Genomic DNA, 17344 nt, shown 5'->3' with positions numbered 1-17344 from the left:
TTGTGGCATTGAAATCGTGTTTTAATACATGTAATTTATTTAATGGTGATGAGATTACTGAAAGAAAAATACTCATCGGGAGGTGCTAACGTGAAAATCGAACGCCCCGTTTTGACATCTACGGAAGCTCACGAGGTCAAATCGACTTGATTTGAGGGAGTAAACAAAACGCTACTTTTCCTTTCGAGATTAATTCCTCTAAACTCGTCGGTTATTATAACGCTTCTGTTAGCAGGGTGCGTTCGATTTAAAACCCCTCCCCTCCGGTCAAACCTCCGTCGGTTGCTCGACCAGTGACCCGCTGAGGACGGTGACGGGATAAACCGGGAGAAGAGTACCGGGGTTCGGCCCGGTTGAAGTGGTTCCGGTGTCGGTTCTGACCGCCGCGGTGGTGTCGGACCGAACCGTCAGAAGATGTCGCCGCGCGGCGGGTTTCAGTGGACGGTGGTCGTCCTCACGTGCCAGCATAAAGACAGCGTGTACGCCTTCCAGAGAGGTGAGCAGCATCTCCGCAATACACGATCTCTGCGGTGTGCAGTTCCACCCCAGCGGCCTATAGGGGCGCTGTCGGACGGAAAGTATTGATCGGTATACTTTGTTTCCGTAGAGTTTTGATTATTTAATATTTTAAATTATATTTGATAAGGGGAAAATCACAGGAAGTAGAAAGGAAAAAAACAGAGACTTTACAAAAATTAATGAAGAAGCTCTCTTTTTATTTTTGATCTATGTCACTTATTGTGTTCTTTTATTCCAGATATTTTTAAATGCGAAAAAAAAAAAAAAAGTATAAAGTGTAGTTTTTATGATGGTGAGTTTGCAGCTGTAACGCAAACTTTGTAACGACCCGGTGTAAGTTGATTACTGCAGAGGCAGCAGGTGGCGCTGATGATGCTGAAGGTGGAGCTGATGATGATGATGATGATGATGATGATGATGATGATGCTCATACTCGTTAAACTTCCTTGTCTTCCTCTCAGAGTTGGAGCTTCGGCAGCAGCGAGGCGATCTTCCACCGGGGGCGCTGCTGCTGACAGTGAGGGACCGCCAGGAGCCGGTGGGCAGCGGGGGGGCCACGCTGAACGCCCTGCTGGTGGCTGCTGAACATCTGAGCAGCAGGGCCGGACACACAGTGAGCACACACACACACACACACACACACACACACACACACACACACACACACACACACACACACACTTTTGCTTTTAGTTTTCCGATTTAGTTTTTCTCCTGTGGCCCTAAAACTCTTCCGTAGTTTCACTACACAACAGCAGGAACTATAAAAAAATAAAAGTATAAAAACCTTCTAGTTTCAACTGATTTTTTTTTTAAACCTGTAATGTTGTCGACTTTCATCTGAATCTGTATTTATAGGAAACAATTAAAAAAATAAAAAAAATTTTTTTTAATTTAATTTGAAAAAATATTTTGTCCAAAATCAATGTATTCGTTCAATTTTATTTTATTTTATTTTTTTACAAATAATAAATGTGTGGCCATCAAACTTTGTAAGTCAGTAAAACGTCCTTTTATTTTAAAGGAGAAAAATGACTTTAAATGTAATCATTCATCCTTTATTGTGAAGTAACCAGAAGGATTAGAGCATCTTTGACTTCCTGTGTGTGTTTTTGTTCCTCAGGTCGTCACGGCCGACATTCTGGACAACGCTCACGTCCTCATCCTGCACACGGTGCGTTATGGTGTCCTCTCGTTATGGTGTCCTCTCGTTATGATGTCCTCTCGTTATGGTGTCCTCTCGTTATGATGTCCTCTCGTTATGGCGTCCTCTCGTTATGGTGTCCTCTCGTTATGATGTCCTCTCGTTATGGTGTCCTCTCGTTATGGCGTCCTCTCGTTATGGCGTCCTCTCGTTATGGTGTCCTCTCGTTATGGCGTCCTCTCGTCATGGCGTCCTCTCGTCATGGCGTCCTCTCGTTATGGCGTCCTCTCATTATGGCGTCCTCTCCTCATGGCGTCCTCTCGTTATGGCGTCCTCTCGTTATGGTGTCCTCTCGTTATGGTGTCCTCTCGTTATGGCGTCCTCTCATTATGGCGTCCTCTCGTCATGGCGTCCTCTCGTTATGGCGTCCTCTCGTTATGGCGTCCTTGTGTTGTGGCGTCCTCTCGTTATGGTGTCATCGCGTCCTCAGCGCTCTGCGGGACCGATGTGTCAGTCATGGACGAATCAGAATCTATTTCTGTTTGTTGCAGCTGTTCGTCGCCGATCAAACCTAAGATGTTCACACTGATCGGGAGTCGTGAGTCTCGATCGCAGAAATGTGATGTTATAGTTTGTAATGAATTAATTCTAACAAAAAGAAAATCTGCGGAGCTGAAAGGTCCGACTCTTTTCAGTGAACCGAACTTCTGGTCGTCTCTTTGCTGCCAATCACAGTCCGGTTTCCTCCTGCAGGGGCGGGACTTCCCCTGGAGCTCCTGCAGCAGGGCCTTCTGCTGGCTGCCCCACCAGAAGCCCGATCAGACAGTCCAGGCCCCCGTCTGCTGCCTGGACCTGCTGCTGGACTGTCTCAGTGAGCAGGTGGGTGGGGTTCCTCAGGTCCTCAGGGTGGGGTTCCTTCAGGGTGGGATTCTTCAGGTCCTCAGGGTGGGGTTCCTCAGGTCCTCAGGGTCAGGATCTTCAGGTCGGGGTTCTTCAAGGTGGGGTTCCTCAGGTCCTCAGGGTGGGGTTCCTGGTTTCCTCAGGTCCTCAGGGTGGGGTTCTTCAGGTCCTCAGGGTGGGGTTCCTCAGGGTGGGGTTCCTCAGGTCCTCAGGGTGGGGTTCCTTCAGGGTGGGGTTCCTGAGGGTGGGGTTCCTCAGGTCCTCAGGGTCAGGATCTTCAGGTCGGGGTTCCTCAGGTCCACAGGGTGGGGTTCCTCAGGTCCTCAGGGTGGGGTTCCTTCAGGGTGGGGTTCTTCAGGTCCTCAGGGTGGGGTTCCTCAGGTCCTCAGGGTGGGGTTCCTTCAGGGTGGGGTTCTTCAGGTCCTCAGGGTGGGGTTCTTCAGGTCCTCAGGGTGGGGTTCCTCAGGTCCTCAGGGTGGGGTTCCTTCAGGTCGGGGTTCCTCAGGGTGCCGTGTTGGGGCCACTACAGTTCTTCACAGTTCTCTGTGTCTCTCAGATCTGTCCCGGTTCTCCTCCGGGTGTTTGGGTCTGCAGCACCGACATGATCCTCAGTGTGCCCGAAAACTTTGGTACGTAGTACTCCAACCACAGAGTAATCTGATTACTCCCCCTGTAAACTACCAGTGTCATATCGTACTTTTACATACACACACAGTATAAAGTATTCCACCGACACTTTCTACACAAAACTGTCGTTTTTCAGACATCGGGACGAGTAGAAAGTACACAGTGATGTACTGGAAGTAGAGTAATATAAAGTACTCTCAGTATATTGCTGTGCTTCTCTATCAAAAATACAAACTACTTTAACTGTAAAAGTTCTGAAAAATATGAAGGTGTGTGTGTGTGTGTGTGTGTGTGTGTGTGTGTGTGTGTGTGTGTGTGTGCGTGCGTGCGTGCGTGCGTGCGTGCGTGTGTGTGTGTGTCCTCAGCGATGTCCTGGTCGGGGTTCTCAGGTGTCCGCGTCTTGTCGTTACCCGGCGACGTTTCCTTCGCCGCCGATCACGGCGTTTATCTGTGCGACTCTCAGGTGCGTTTGTCTCGCCCCGCCTCCAGACGATGACGTCACGGGTCCCCCTCGCCGACCCGTCCCGCAAAGTTCTGTCCTTGTTCTGTGCCCCAGGGCGTCGTCCGAGACGTGGTCTACAGAGGAACGGGGGACCAGATCCAGCAGGCCCTGATGCCTGATGGGAAAGTGCCGCTGGTGCGTTCGCCTCCGGCTGCGAAGTGAAAATCAAACGCACCTTTAAAGCTCAAACAGTTTACTGTCTTTAGTGTCGTCACAATAAGAGCACCAGCCACTGATCATACTCAAAGTGCTATGAACTCACATTAAATACTGTAAACCAGTTAAAATCCTTTAAACGGCCAATAATCATAGTTAAACTTCTTTTAAATATTATGAGAATCGAGTTAAAATCCTTAAAATTTTCTCTATATTTGACTGAATTGATGTAAACTACCACTAAGAGCGACGTAACCGTCGCCCGTTACCAGTATATGTTATTATCATTCTGTCAGATCCATTAAATAAAACTTTATTACTGTCAATTCGCATAAGATGCAGTCAATTTAAGATCAACCACCAATAATTGAACCTCTGTAAATTGCAAAACAACACAAATAATTCCATTTAGTTTATTGTGATAAACAATAAATACAGTTAAGTCATTTTAAAATTGCTGTTTAACACAATTAAAGTGCAATAAACTGCCAAAATTCACAGTTAAATGACTGCAATGTACCGCTAAATACAGTTAAAGTACTTTAAATCATCACTGTATTTGATTAAATTGATGTATTCTATCAATAAATGCATCAAGATGAGCGTAAACTACAAACACACAAAGGGCCGTCAACTCCCATAAATAAATACTGGTAAAATACTGTAATCTACCAGTAGATTAAAACACTTTAAAATTGACATTTAAAGTTTGTAAGCTGTTAATAATTACCTATAAGTGACCTTTTAAATACAGTTAAAGTATTGTGAATTACCACTGCATTGAACTTGACTGAGGTAAACTACCAGTTAAACTACCAGTTAATGGTTAATCCACCATAATGACCTTCAGCCACGCCTACTTTTGATTAACGCGTTGTAATTACGGTGAACTACTATTAGACAGTTAAATTACTTTAAAATTCCAATTTAAAGATTAAATGGAAGTTCTTTTAACTGCCAATAATCACAGTTAAATGACTTCAAATGACTAAATACAGTTAAAAATACTTTAAGTTGCTGCGACTTTCTACTAAATTGATGTAAACAACCAATAATTACAGTTTGTTAATGATGTAAATTTGCATTAAATTACCATTGAAGACGGTTAAATCACTTTAATTACTTGAAAAGATTTAATCAAACTTCTATAAACTGTCAATCTTTGCGAATGTAATTAGATTACTATCAACCAAAATGAGTCTCCTCAATGTAAAGTCAATTGTTTCAGGCGATTATTAGATTATATTGATTTGAGGTTCTTTCTTTCTCTGCAGGTTTCCGGTCCAGTTTTCTTCAGCAGGTCCGTCTCAGAGAAGCTGCTTCAGACTCACGTGTCTCCTCCTCTGGACGGATGCACCTATCTGGGCCTGGACTCCGGAGCTCCGCCCCTCAAGGTAGCTCCGCCCATCCGTGTAGCCCCACCCCCCCACGTAGCCCCGCCCCTCCGTGGAGCTCCACCCCTCCCGGTAGCTCCACCCCTCCAGGGAGCTCCACCCCTCCAGGTAGTGGTGTCATGACTCCCAGTCCATATTCTCCTGGACTTGGTACTTTTATTTTGACAGTCACCATAATAACAATCCAACTTGGTACTTTTATTTTGGGAATCACCGTACTAACAATCCAATTTGCAAATTTTATTTTGACAGTCACTGTAATAACAATCCAACTTGGTAGTTTTATTCTGACAGACACCATAATAACAATCCAATTTCTTAGTTTTATTTTGACAGTCACTGTAATAACAATCCAACTTGGTAGTTTTATTTTGACAGTCACCGTAATAACAATCCAATTTCTTAGTTTTATTTTGACAGACTGTAATAACAATCCAACTTGGTAGTTTTACTTTGACAACCACTGTAATAACAATCCAAGTTGGTGGTTTTATTTTGACAGTCAGCATAATAACAATCCAAGTTGGTGGTTTTATTTTGACAGTCAGCATAATAACAATCCAACTTGGTAGTTTTATTTTGACAGTCACCGTAATAACAATCCAATTTCCTAGTTTTATTTTGACAGTCACTGTAATAACAATCCAACTTGGTGGTTTTATTTTGACAGTCAGCATAATAACAATCCAACTTGGTGGTTTTATTTTGACAGTCACTATAATAACAATCCAACTTGGTGGTTTTATTTTGACAGTCACTATAATAACAATCCAACTTGGTGGTCTGTCCAGTAGAACGTTCTCCCAGTGTTCATGTTTAGAGCTCCTTGTTCTCTGCAGCTGTGTGTGTGTGTGTGTGTGTGTGTGTGTGTGTGTGTGTGTGTGTGTGTGTGTGTGTGTGTGTGTGTGTGTGTGTGTGTGTGTGTGTGTGTGTGTGTGTGTGTGTGTGTGTGTGTGTGTGTGTGTGTGTGTGTGTGTGTGTGGTTCCAGTACTAGAACTACCTACAGTGCCCACTAGTGGCCCAACATGGAAACTACATTGGTTTCTGCCATTTTTGCATAAATGGACATTTGACGTTTTCAGAAAGTTTCCATGAAACTTTTCTGAAACAAAAACCCAATAACAATGTGTTTTCACCTGAAAGGTTGTCGTGGAAACGCTGCCTCAGTTCCTGTCTGAAGTTCTGAGGAGGAGACGGTCCTGATTCCTCTGGAGGTTTGACTCGGTGACGTGTCCTCCTCAGATCTCTCTGTTCCTGGACCTGCTGAAGTGTCTCTGCTCGGATCTGAGCCGGCATCAGTTTGTGAGCGAGGAGAGAGCCGGCTGCAGTTCCACGGCGGGTCCACAGGGGGCGGCGGTGAGGAGGGGCCGCACGGAGCTGTGGAGGATCCTGAGAGGAGCTCAGCTCAGCCTCGGTCAGTCGGACTCAAACACACAGAGTCATCCAGTCAGGTTCTCCTGAATGATCCAGATCGTTTCTCCTCCAGACAGAACGAGTTTCTATTCAGCATCCGGCACTGGAATAAGTCTGACACCTCTGATCTAAATGGTTCATAACCATAATTTAATTTGAAACATTTTTACTTCTGTCCCTCGGAATCGAACACGGTTCTCCCGGGAAAAGGTCCAGCTCTTAGACCTTCTCCACTCCCTCTCCCGCCTCCTCACATTGCCGCTGTCATCCTTACTGCCACCACCAGAGGGAGACATAGTTCTGAAGCTGCTGCTCTGCTGTCGTCCACACAGTGTACGTCCCCGGCGGTCGCTATGACTACCTGACTCCGTCTGGGAGGAGTCATGTGGAGCGTCTGACTCGTGATTGGACGAACAGGAACACTCTGTCCCACATCCAGGTGACGCCTCAACAGGAGAAGGTTACTGATAAAAATGTGTACTCGGATATCGATACTTTTACGCAAAGATATCGCACAAAATCCATAAAAAATATTTCGTAAAATACTCAAAAATATTCCACAAAATACAAAAGAATACTCCACAGAATAAACTAAAATATAGTAAACAAAATACTCAAACGTATATCACTAAATACATCAAAATACTCCACAGAATAAACCAAAAAATAGTAAACAAAATACTCAAAAATATTCCACAAAATACAAAAAAATACTCCACAGAATAAACTAAAATATAGTAAACAAAATACTCAAACGTATATCACTAAATACATAAAAATACTCCACAGAATAAACCAATAAATATTAAACACAATACTCAAGAGAATTATACATAATACAAAGAAATACTCCACAAAATACAACAAAAACCCTATATACAATATTTGGTTTACATCTTTTTGAATTGAGTGAGAAAAAATATTGAACTTTTTCATGATATTTCAATCTTTTGAGATTTACCAAAATACTTCACAATATACACAACTACATTTTCCCTGATGATTTTTAAAGTATTGAGTAGATTACATGTGTCGTCACGTCAGCCTCTGATCAGGTGACCCACAAACGTGTTTCAATAAAACCGTAGAGGGTCCAGAGCGGCGCCTTGAGGAACTCCAACACAGCTTCCTGTTTCCTCCTCAGAGGGAAGGTCTGGTGAGTGAAGGAGCTCGGGTCCTCAACACTGTCCTGGAGGGAGACGTTACCGTGGCGACCGGCGCGGTGGTCCAACACTGCCACCTACAGGTCAGGAAGGGTTTAGTCTGGAACTGAGGAAACAGCGCGGATCTCTAGGAGGTTTTATCATCTTCACGCATTTTTACAATTGTTACTTATTAACGCTACTTCTGTTTAGCTAACGCAGCAGAGAGGCGCTAAATCGAGGGACTGTGACTGAACCAAGTTCCTGATTTCTGCTCCAGATATCCCTAGAACAGCTGTGAACACTGAAATCTCTGAGTTTCCTTCAGAATGAAAATCGCGGCAAGAATCAGCCGGTGGAACCTTGTAGCCTGGAGATGTTATCCTCCATCAACCAGGAAGTGACACTACAAAGTACGCAGTAACACTTGTGGCCACCAGGGTCCTCTGGATGTCCCGGCTGGTTGCCTGCTGTCGGGTCTCGAACCATCGTCGTCTTCGAGCATCGGGAGGCTTCTGATCGGCGATGACATCATCATTCAGGGCCATCGGATCGAGCTCGGAGAGATGAGGCTGAGTGTCTACACAGCGGCCGGGTCACATGACCCGCTGGAGGTCGAATACATTAACTTCCTGTTTCACTTCTTTAGGGATTCGATGAGTTGCAGACGAGAGTCTGTCTGATCAGTGTTTTGTTTTATAATCCACTTTAACTCGCTGCCTCCTCCTCCTCCTCCTCCTCCTCCTCCTCTTCCTCCTCCTCCTCCTCCTCCTCCTCAGGCCTCCTCTGATGACAGCACCGCCTCCTTCCTCAACCAGCCGTGGAGCGTCTTCTTCAGCAGAACAGGAATCCAGTACGACGCCGACACACACTCCCACACCTCCGTCAGGTAGGAGGAGTCACTGACGCTCCTCTCCGCCCTCTTCAGGAGCGAGGAGCTGTGGGTGCGAGGAGAACGGCTCTCCCTGCTGGAGGCTCGGCTCTTCCCGGTGCTCCACCCCCGAGGAGGCGCCGTGGGTCTGGAGGGAGGCGTGGGCTGGCTGCTGGGAGGCGGTGGCGGCGATGGCGGTGGCGGCGGCGGCGGCGAGCTGCAGCGGTGGAGGGAGGCGTGGAGGCTCTCTCTGAGGGAGGTGCTGGCTCTCAGCCACCAGGAGGCGGAGCTGCAGTGGAGGGAGGAGCTGCTGCTCCTGGCGGGGAGGAGAAGAGTGACGGACGCCCTGAGGAGTCGCTCCGACGTCTGCCTGCTGCCTTGCTTCAGGGCAGCGGTGCTGGGAGGCCAGCAGGAGGCGCTGCTGGAGACTCTGGACACCAGTGAGTCTGTAGAAACCAAAAACTACCGACAACTGATTTAATACAAAGTGAACTTTACTTCAAATGTCACGTTAAGAACATTTCTTCAGTTCGTGTTCAATACTTACCTACGCCTGTAGGCTAGCATTAGCATTAGCATGTTGTGGCGCTCGTCACCGTCCTCCGTCACCGTCCTCCGTCACCGTTGACGAGCATTTAAATTGTTACGAGCCGATAAATGTTTGTTGTGTGTGTCAGTTGCGGCGGGCAGCAGCCAGCAGGGGGCGGAGTCAGGAGTGGAGCTGGGCGTGGCCGCTCGCTGCCTCTCCTGCATCGCTGACGTGTTGGTGTGTATGGCGGGGGGCCGGGGGGGCCTGAGGAGCGGCCCGGCCGCCAACAAGGCCTGGAGCCTCGCCTACGCCCTGCTGGAGGAGGGCGACCTGAGGGGCGGAGTCAACGCCCTCGCCACTCAGCGGCGGCTGTGGCTCAGCAGGTGAGTCCAGGCTGCAGGTGCAACCCGCTCCTATTGGTCGGAGGAGGATGACCAGTGTCGCTGCCCCCTACAGGCCGGACCTGCTGGTGCGGGCGGCGCGGCACTACGAAGGCGCCGGGCAGGTGCTGCTGCGCCAGGCTGTGATGTCATCACAGAGGTTCATCTCCATTGGACAGGAGGAAGTCCCGCCCCTGGGGGAGTGGCAGGAGGTGCAGTGTCCGGCTCGGCTGGACCTGGCAGGTGAGTCCTCCCACGCCACGGACCGAGCCCTCAGCTCGCTCCTGATTGGCTGCTGTCCTTTCAGGCGGCTGGAGCGACACTCCACCCATCGCCTTTGAGCACGGCGGCTCCGTGACCAACGTTGCGGTGAAGGTTGACGGGAAGCGTCCGATTGGTGCTCGGGCTCGACGCATCGCAGAGCCCCGCCTCCTGCTGGTCAGCCACAGCGGGGGGCGGGGCAGTGGCGTTTCCACGGAGACGGTGTGTGACCACCTAGATGACCTGAAGGATTACTGCCAGCCGCACGCTCCGGGTACAACACCCTACCACAAAATACACAAAAATATCACTAAAAAATACACTTGAATGCTACACAAAAATATCTCCACATATTACACAGTAATACTACAGGAAATACACAAAAATAAAACCACATTTTACACATAAATACTCCACGAAATACACAAACATACAACACAATATACACAAAAGTATCACTACAAAATACACTTGAATACTACACAAAAATATTCAGAAAAATACACAAAAACTCCTTAAAAATACACACAAATACTACACGAAATACACAAAATATACTATACAAAAGACACAAATATTCTACACAAAATATACTACACAAAAGACACAACAATAATATAAAAATACACAAAACTCCAACAGGACAAATACACAAAAAATACATTGCAAAATCCCACTACAAAATACACAATAATACTACACAAGATTATATCCCCCCAAAATATGTTAAAAAAAGCAGTGACAGTGGTGTTCCGAAAAGTGATCTGTGTGTGTGTGTGTGTGTGTGTGTGTGTGTGTGTGTGTGTGTGTGTGTGTGTGTGTGTGTGTGTGTGTGTGTGTGTGTGTGTTCCAGGAGCACTGCTGAAGGCGGTGTGTGTCTGCAGTGGCCTGGTGTCTCTGAGCTCCCAGAATGCTCTGGGGCATCAGTTGATGCAGCGGTGGGGAGGCGGCGTGGAGATCCACAGCTGGTCAGAGCTGCCCACCGGCTCAGGACTGGGTGAGAAACACACACACACACACACACACACACACACACACACACACACACAGACACATACACACACACAAAAGATATATGAGATATAGTTCTGCAAGAGAAATAAAAAGTGTGTGTGTGTGTGTGTGTGTGTGTGTGTGTGTGTGTGTGTGTGTGTGTGCAGGTACCAGCAGCATCCTGGCGGGGGCGCTGTTGGCTGCGGTCTACAGGTGTACAGGTAGAAGTTACACCACAGACTCTCTGATCCACGCTGTTCTCTACCTGGAACAGATCCTCACCACAGGTGTGTGGTTGCCATGGTTACACTCTTTCTTCTCCTCTTCTTCTCTGTCCTTTTCCTCTTTCTTTTTCTTCAACTGTCTCCTCCTTCTGCCTCTTCCTCTTAATTATCTCCCCCCCCTCCTCTTCCATTTCTTCCTCCTCTCTATGGTCGTCATTCTTTCTCCTCCTCTTCTTCATCCCCTCTTCTGCCTCCTTGTCCTCCTTCTCCCCCTCATCTACTTCCCCCCTTCTCCTCTTCCCCCCTCCTGCTCATCTTCCTTCTCTTTTCTCTTCCTCCTTCACCTCTTTTTCTCCTCCTCCTCTTTCTCCATATCTTCTCCCTCTTCTTCTCTTGTCCTCTTCTCATGCTTTCTTTTAATTCTCTTCCATGTTCTTCACCTCCTCTTCTCCCCCTCTCCCTCTTCACGCCCACTCTGCTGCCCCCTGCAGGCGGAGGCTGGCAGGACCAGGTGGGCGGGCTGGTGGGTGGGGTGAAGGTGGGTCGCTGCTCAGCCTCTCTGCCCCTGAAGGTGGAGGTGGAGGTCCTCCGCCCTCCTCAGGAGTTCCTGGAGTCTCTGGAGCAGCACCTCCTGCTGGTGTACACCGGGAAGACGCGGCTGGCTCGCAACCTGCTGCAGGTACAAAGATCATCTTCTGCTGAGATGTACCACTCGCCCACAGATAATGGTGTGTGTGTGTGTGTGTGTGTGTGTGTGTGTGTGTGTGTGTGTGTGTGTGTGTGTGTGTGTGTGTGTGTGTGTGTGTGTGTGTGTGTGTGTGTGTGTGTGTGTGTGTGTGTGTGTGTGTGTGTGTGTGTGTGTGTGTGTGTGTCCTGTGCAGGACGTGGTCCGGAGTTGGTACAGCCGGCTGCCGGCGATGGTGCAAAACGCTCAGCAGCTGGTGTGGAACTCTGAGGAGTGTTCTCGAGCTTGTTCACACGGTGAGACGCTTCACTCCGTCTCCTGTCCGTCGTCTCTCGGCGTCAGACGAGCTGACGTAGAGTCTCCCGCCGTGTGTCTCCCCGCAGGCTCCCTGCCCGCTCTGGGTCTCTGCTTGGACCGCTCCTGGCAGCAGAAGAAGCTGATGGCGCCGGGCTGCGAGCCGGCCTCGGTGCGGGCCATGATGGAGGCTCTGAGGCCGTTGGTCCTGGGTCAGAGTCTTGCCGGGGCCGGGGGGGGCGGGTTCCTCTATCTGCTGACCCGAGAGCCGCGGCAGCAGGGGGCGGTGCTGCAGGTCCTCAACAGCACGCCGGTAAGATCCAGGGTCAGAGGGTCAGAGGTCAAACGTCAACTGTTCTCATGGGGAAACAAAAACCTTTTTTTAACCCGTTTCTTTTTATTCATGTTTTCTCTGTAGAGTAAGATAAGGTACATGAGGGTCTTTTCAAGTCAAGTCCTTCATTCATGACCCGACAATTATACACAGTACACAGTATAATACACAGTATAATGTGCAGTTAAAAGCTTTGAGTACAGCTTCCACACCCAATATCATTTCTTTTTTCAGATACAAGGAAGGAAAGAAAGAGAAAGTTGAGCTTAGTATAGTTTGGTTTAGTTTAATCGAGTGTAGGTTGGTTAGGTTTAGTTGAGTATATTTCAGTTGGGTGTAATCGGTCTTGTGTGATTTAGTTGTTTATAGTTAGTTTGGTTAGTTCAGTTGTTTATATCTAGGTTGAGTTGAGCTCTTGCTGTGTGGAATCAGCAGTTGGTTTCCTGCCTCTGGAGCAAACCCTCCGGACATTAACGAGTTCTCACAGGGACGCGGTTAACATGTCTGGAGTATCGACGTCCGGTGACTTGGCCTGGCAGAGCGGAGAGAAGGTGACCTCCGGGACGGTGACGTCCTGACGGAGTGAACCAACGAGGCCGGAGAGACGCTGATCTTGTCTCCTGCGTGGTGTTTCAGGGTTTGGGAGACTTCAGCCTTCACTCGGTGCAGCTGGACAGCGACGGACTCAGCCTGCCGCCGCCGCCTCACCGCCGCTAAGACCGGCGGGAACGTCTGCGTCCACGCCCGATTGTCGTTGATCGGGATCATTCGGATCAGGATGGCAAACACATTTTAGTTCATAGTCCTTTTTTCATCTGGAATGAAATGAGTTAAAGTCACTGCTTCGGGTGAAGGACGGACTTTTTCTCTGTCGGTTTGGTCACAGCCAAGTTCCCGTCAGCTTTACAGGGTAAACCATCACTTTTTTATTACAGTTCTGGGTTTTGTTATCAGATGATGAGATGTTCTTTGAACGATCCAGCAGCGTTCTTCTGTAAAGGAAGGAATTAAAAGACTTGGTAGAGCTTCACTGACTGTGTTTGTTTCTGGTCAGACTTCATGGTATGAAACCTGTGTGCAATACTAGTTCTGTACGTTAGGTGGCAGTGGTGAGCTGTCAATGGAAATACTTCATGACTGTTGTTTTCCTTTCTTAGCTTATTTTTAAATACTTGAAGTGAAGAAAAACTGTAGTTTGAAGGGCGACTGAAGTATAAATGATCGGAGATTTAATCCTTGAAGAATAAACACTCACTGCTGCAAAAAAAAACAACTTTAATCTCATATTATTAGAAACTGTGACACTGCAGTTATTCAAACATTCAAGGCTGCGAGTCTTTAATATCTTTATATATATTCGACACAAAGAGATGAAAAGATGAGAAATGCCTGAAAGACGGCGTCGGATTTCAGGAGGCGACAACCTGCAGCCAAACATCATGAAGAAACGGACGAGTCGCCTTGTTTCTCTGGGGAACGAAGAGGATCATAATCCCTCGTTCAGACACTCTTCGTCAGCTCAGCCAATCAGCATTCACTTCCCAGCCACCACAGACAGCTGGTCCCTGATTCGTCCCAGACCGTCCAAGATGGTGTCCAGAGACCCCCTGCTCAGCTCCACCGTCACCGTGGAAACCGCCTCGTGGTCCGCCGACGGACACGGATCCTCCATCTGAATGACACCGGTTTACAGAGTCAGTGTGTGTGTGTGTGTGTGTGTGTGTGTGTGTGTGTGTGTGTGTGTGTGTGTGTGTGTGTGTGTGTGTGTGTGTGTGTGTGTGTGTGGCTGAATTTCTAATGCTGACTCAGCAAAACGCTCTAGCATAACAGGACGCTCGTCTCCGATCACGTTCTCCCTTCAGACATTCATTCACTCAGAAACACTTTCAGGAGTTTTAATAGATTTATCTCACATTTTATCTTGAAACTTCAGATTTCATTTGGACTTCTTGTTTATGACTCAGGTGTTGAGGTGCGACTCACCTTCAGCTGGACCAGGCAGGTCGGCACCGCCATCCGGCTGAGCGAGTCTGAGCTGGTCACCATGTCCACCCTCCAGTCCAGGTCGGTCAGCTGAGGGAGGGAAACTGCACCGCACATGCCAGAGACACGTTAGAGACACGTTAGAAACACGTTAGAGACATGCCAGAGACACGTTAGAGACATGTTAGAGACACGTTAGAAACACGTTAGAGACATGCCAGAGACACATTAGGGACATGTTAGAAACATGTTAGAGACATGTTAGAGACACGTTAGAGACATGTTAGAGACAAGTTAGAGACACGTTAGAAACACATTAGAGACACGTTAGAGACATGTTAGAGACACGTTAGAGACACGTTAGAAACACGTTGGAGACACGTTAGAGACGTGTTAGAGACATGCCAGAGACACGTTAGAGACATGTTAGAGACACGTTAGAAACACGTTAGAGACATGCCAGAGACACATTAGGGACATGTTAGAGACATGTTAGAGACACGTTAGAGACATGTTAGAGACAAGTTAGAGACACGTTAGAAACACATTAGAGACACGTTAGAGACACGTTAGAGACAAGTTAGAGACACGTTAGAAACACATTAGAGACACGTTAGAGACATGTTAGAGACACGTTAGAGACACGTTAGAAACACGTTGGAGACATGCCAGAGACACGTTAGAGACATGTTAGAAACACGTTAGAGACATGCCAGAGACACATTAGGGACATGTTAGAAACATGTTAGAGACACGTTAGAGACATGTTAGAGACAAGTTAGAGACACATTAGAAACACATTAGAGACACGTTAGAGACATGTTAGAGACACGTTAGAGACACATTAGAAACACGTTGGAGACACGTTAGAGACGTGTTAGAGACATGTTAAAAACACGTTAAAAACACGTTAGAGACATGTTAGAGACATGTTAAAAACACGTTAGAAACATGCCAGAGACACGTTAGGGACATGTTAGAAACATGTTTCTATCATGTTAGAAGCTGGTGTCAATCAGACTTTAATCCCATTTTAATCCTGGTTCCAACATAAACAGAGACCTGACTGTGATCTTCCTCTGATACTCACTCTGATCACTGAGAGCTTCTGTCCGCCATGTTGGACTGGAAAAGACAAGAGAAACTATTTTCACTGCATTTGGAAAAGGTTCTAATGGGTTTACATTCAATCTGAGTGTGCTGGGAGTTCTGGGCCTGTTCTCTACCAGGAGGTTCTGGGTCTGTTCTCTACCAGGAGGTTCTGGGTCTGTGCTCTACCAGGAGGTTCTGGGTCTGTTCTCTACCAGGAGGTTCTGGGTCTGTTCTCTACCAGGAGGTTCTGGGTCTGTGCTTTACCAGGAGGTTCTGGGTCTGTTCTCTACCAGGAGGTTCTGGCAGCTCCCACCTGTTCTCCAGCAGGATCTTGGTGATCATCTTCCTCAGGCTGCAGTGGAAGGACTCGGGGAAAATGGCCAGGATCTGATCGGGGCTGCTGAGGTTGTGGAACAAGACGTGGTGAGACAGAGTGTAGAGCGACTGGAGCAGCTGGAGGGGGAAACAAGCAGAGGAACCTTCTGTTAACCTGTGGAGCCAGAGGCCAAACTACCACCCTGGATTCCCTCTTATCCAGGTAACTTCAGGATTAACTCTGGTTTTCTCTTATCTAGGTAACTTCAGGTTTAACTCTAGTTTTCTCTTATCCAGGTAACTTCAGGATTAACTCTGGTTTTCTCTTATCCAGGTAACTTCAGGTTTAACTCTAGTTTTCTCTTATCCAGGTAACTTCAGGTTTAACTCTAGTTTTCTCTTATCCAGGTAACTTCAGGATTAACTCTGGTTTTCTCTTATCCAGGTAACTTCAGGTTTAACTCTAGTTTTCTCTTATCCAGGTAACTTCAGGATTAACTCAGGTTTTCTCTTATCTAGGTAACTTCAGGTTTAACTCTAGTTTTCTCTTATCTAGGTAACTTCAGGTTTAACTCTAGTTTTCTCTTATCCAGGTAACTTCAGGATTAACTGGTTTTCTCTTATCTAGGTAACCAGGATTAACTCTGGTTTTCTCTTATCCAGGTAACTTCAGGTTTAACTCTAGTTTTCTCTTATCCAGGTAACTTCAGGATTAAATGGTTTTCTCTTATCCAGGGAACTTCAGGATTAACTCTGGTTTTCTCTTATCCAGGTAACTTCAGGATTAACTCTGGTTTTCCGTACAACGACACTGTTATCAACTTGTTCGTTCAACCCAGAGTTTCTCTTCAGGATCAATAATTGTCCAGTGTCGTAGTACACTGGACTGCAGGGATGCTCAGTCTTTGTTTCTTTGTTTGTTTGTTTGTTTGTTTGTTTGTTTGTTTGTTTACCTGTGCAGCCTGGGCCACAGGGATGCTCAGGGAGGCCGCGGTGCTCTCAGCCAGCCGGCGACTCGTTCCTTTGTGACTTTGAACACAAATGTCTCTCACAGCATCTTTAGACGGAGCCTGAAACACAAAACCAGCTCACAGTCAACAACAACAGACATCAACAACAATGACAATGTTCAGACGCTAATGCTTGTTTTTCGTCACCGTCTTATGAATGAAACTGAACTGAAGAACGATAGTTTCACTGACTGCCTTGTTATTTACTTGGCTTCAGGTAAAGCATCTTAAAAAGCATCAGAATGACGAACTGACTGCAGCAGAACAACAAACCGTCATTAATGTTGATTTATCAGTGTTTTTCATGACGCTAAAAAACCGCAGGAGGAGCTTTAACGTGTGAGTCGAGCAGTAAAACGTCTGATATGAACTCAATTACCTTTAAAAGAAGCTGCAAATGAGAGAAATCTTCGCTGGAAAGGGACGCGGCCATGTTGCCGTGTGACGAGTCACGTGACACAAAGTTGCCGCTAATGCTCATGGGAAATGTAGTCGGCACTAAACAATGTAATAACAAATATTTTTGGTATTTCGTTTGTCAACTTTTCATCTTTTTCTAAATAATTTTTTTTTAC

The 17344-nt window shown here is 47.0% G+C and overlaps 2 protein-coding genes across 2 annotated transcripts; one reads left to right on the top strand and one right to left on the bottom strand.

The window, feature by feature from the left end:
• Positions 1-120: 120 nt before the first annotated feature.
• Positions 121-13398, top strand: fcsk (fucose kinase). The gene is made up of 23 exons (XM_080474968.1): positions 121-496; positions 981-1132; positions 1643-1693; positions 2417-2542; positions 3120-3192; positions 3556-3653; positions 3747-3827; positions 5123-5242; positions 6486-6657; positions 6989-7095; positions 7801-7902; positions 8239-8412; positions 8578-8651; positions 8727-9109; positions 9347-9581; positions 9655-9821; positions 9886-10113; positions 10693-10836; positions 11000-11119; positions 11548-11735; positions 11938-12037; positions 12125-12348; positions 13006-13398. The coding sequence occupies exons 1-23, from the start codon at positions 415-417 to the stop codon at positions 13084-13086; spliced, it is 3282 nt and encodes a 1093-aa protein (XP_080331094.1). The 5' UTR covers positions 121-414; the 3' UTR covers positions 13087-13398.
• Positions 13399-13625: 227 nt separating this feature from the next.
• On the bottom strand, positions 13626-17223 carry commd9 (COMM domain containing 9). Its single transcript, XM_080474969.1, has 6 exons — positions 17149-17223; positions 16713-16829; positions 15758-15897; positions 15443-15477; positions 14353-14456; positions 13626-14041 (listed from the first exon to the last, which is right to left on the bottom strand). Exons 1-6 carry the CDS (start codon positions 17200-17202, stop codon positions 13904-13906), a joined length of 588 nt encoding a protein of 195 aa, XP_080331095.1. The 5' UTR covers positions 17203-17223; the 3' UTR covers positions 13626-13903.
• Between the last annotated feature and the right edge of the window lie 121 nt (positions 17224-17344).

Source organism: Lipophrys pholis, assembly GCF_963383615.2.
Source record: "Lipophrys pholis genome assembly, chromosome: 11".
Lineage (NCBI taxonomy): Eukaryota > Metazoa > Chordata > Actinopteri > Blenniiformes > Blenniidae > Lipophrys > Lipophrys pholis.
This window is presented reverse-complemented; position numbering and strand designations above follow the sequence as displayed.

Coding starts and splice junctions, on each gene's coding strand:
- fcsk (XM_080474968.1), top strand. CDS start 415: ATGTCGCCGCGCGGCGGGTTTCAGTGGACGGTGGTCGTCCTCACGTGC. Junction 497..980: donor CGTGTACGCCTTCCAGAGAG/GTGAGCAGCATC, acceptor TCTTCCTCTCAG/AGTTGGAGCTTCGGCAGCAG. Junction 1,694..2,416: donor ACGTCCTCATCCTGCACACG/GTGCGTTATGGT, acceptor TTCCTCCTGCAG/GGGCGGGACTTCCCCTGGAG.
- commd9 (XM_080474969.1), bottom strand. CDS start 17,202: ATGGCCGCGTCCCTTTCCAGCGAAGATTTCTCTCATTTGCAGCTTCTT. Junction 15,478..15,757: donor AAGATCCTGCTGGAGAACAG/GTGGGAGCTGCC, acceptor TGTCTTTTCCAG/TCCAACATGGCGGACAGAAG. Junction 14,457..15,442: donor AGAAGCTCTCAGTGATCAGA/GTGAGTATCAGA, acceptor TGTGCGGTGCAG/TTTCCCTCCCTCAGCTGACC.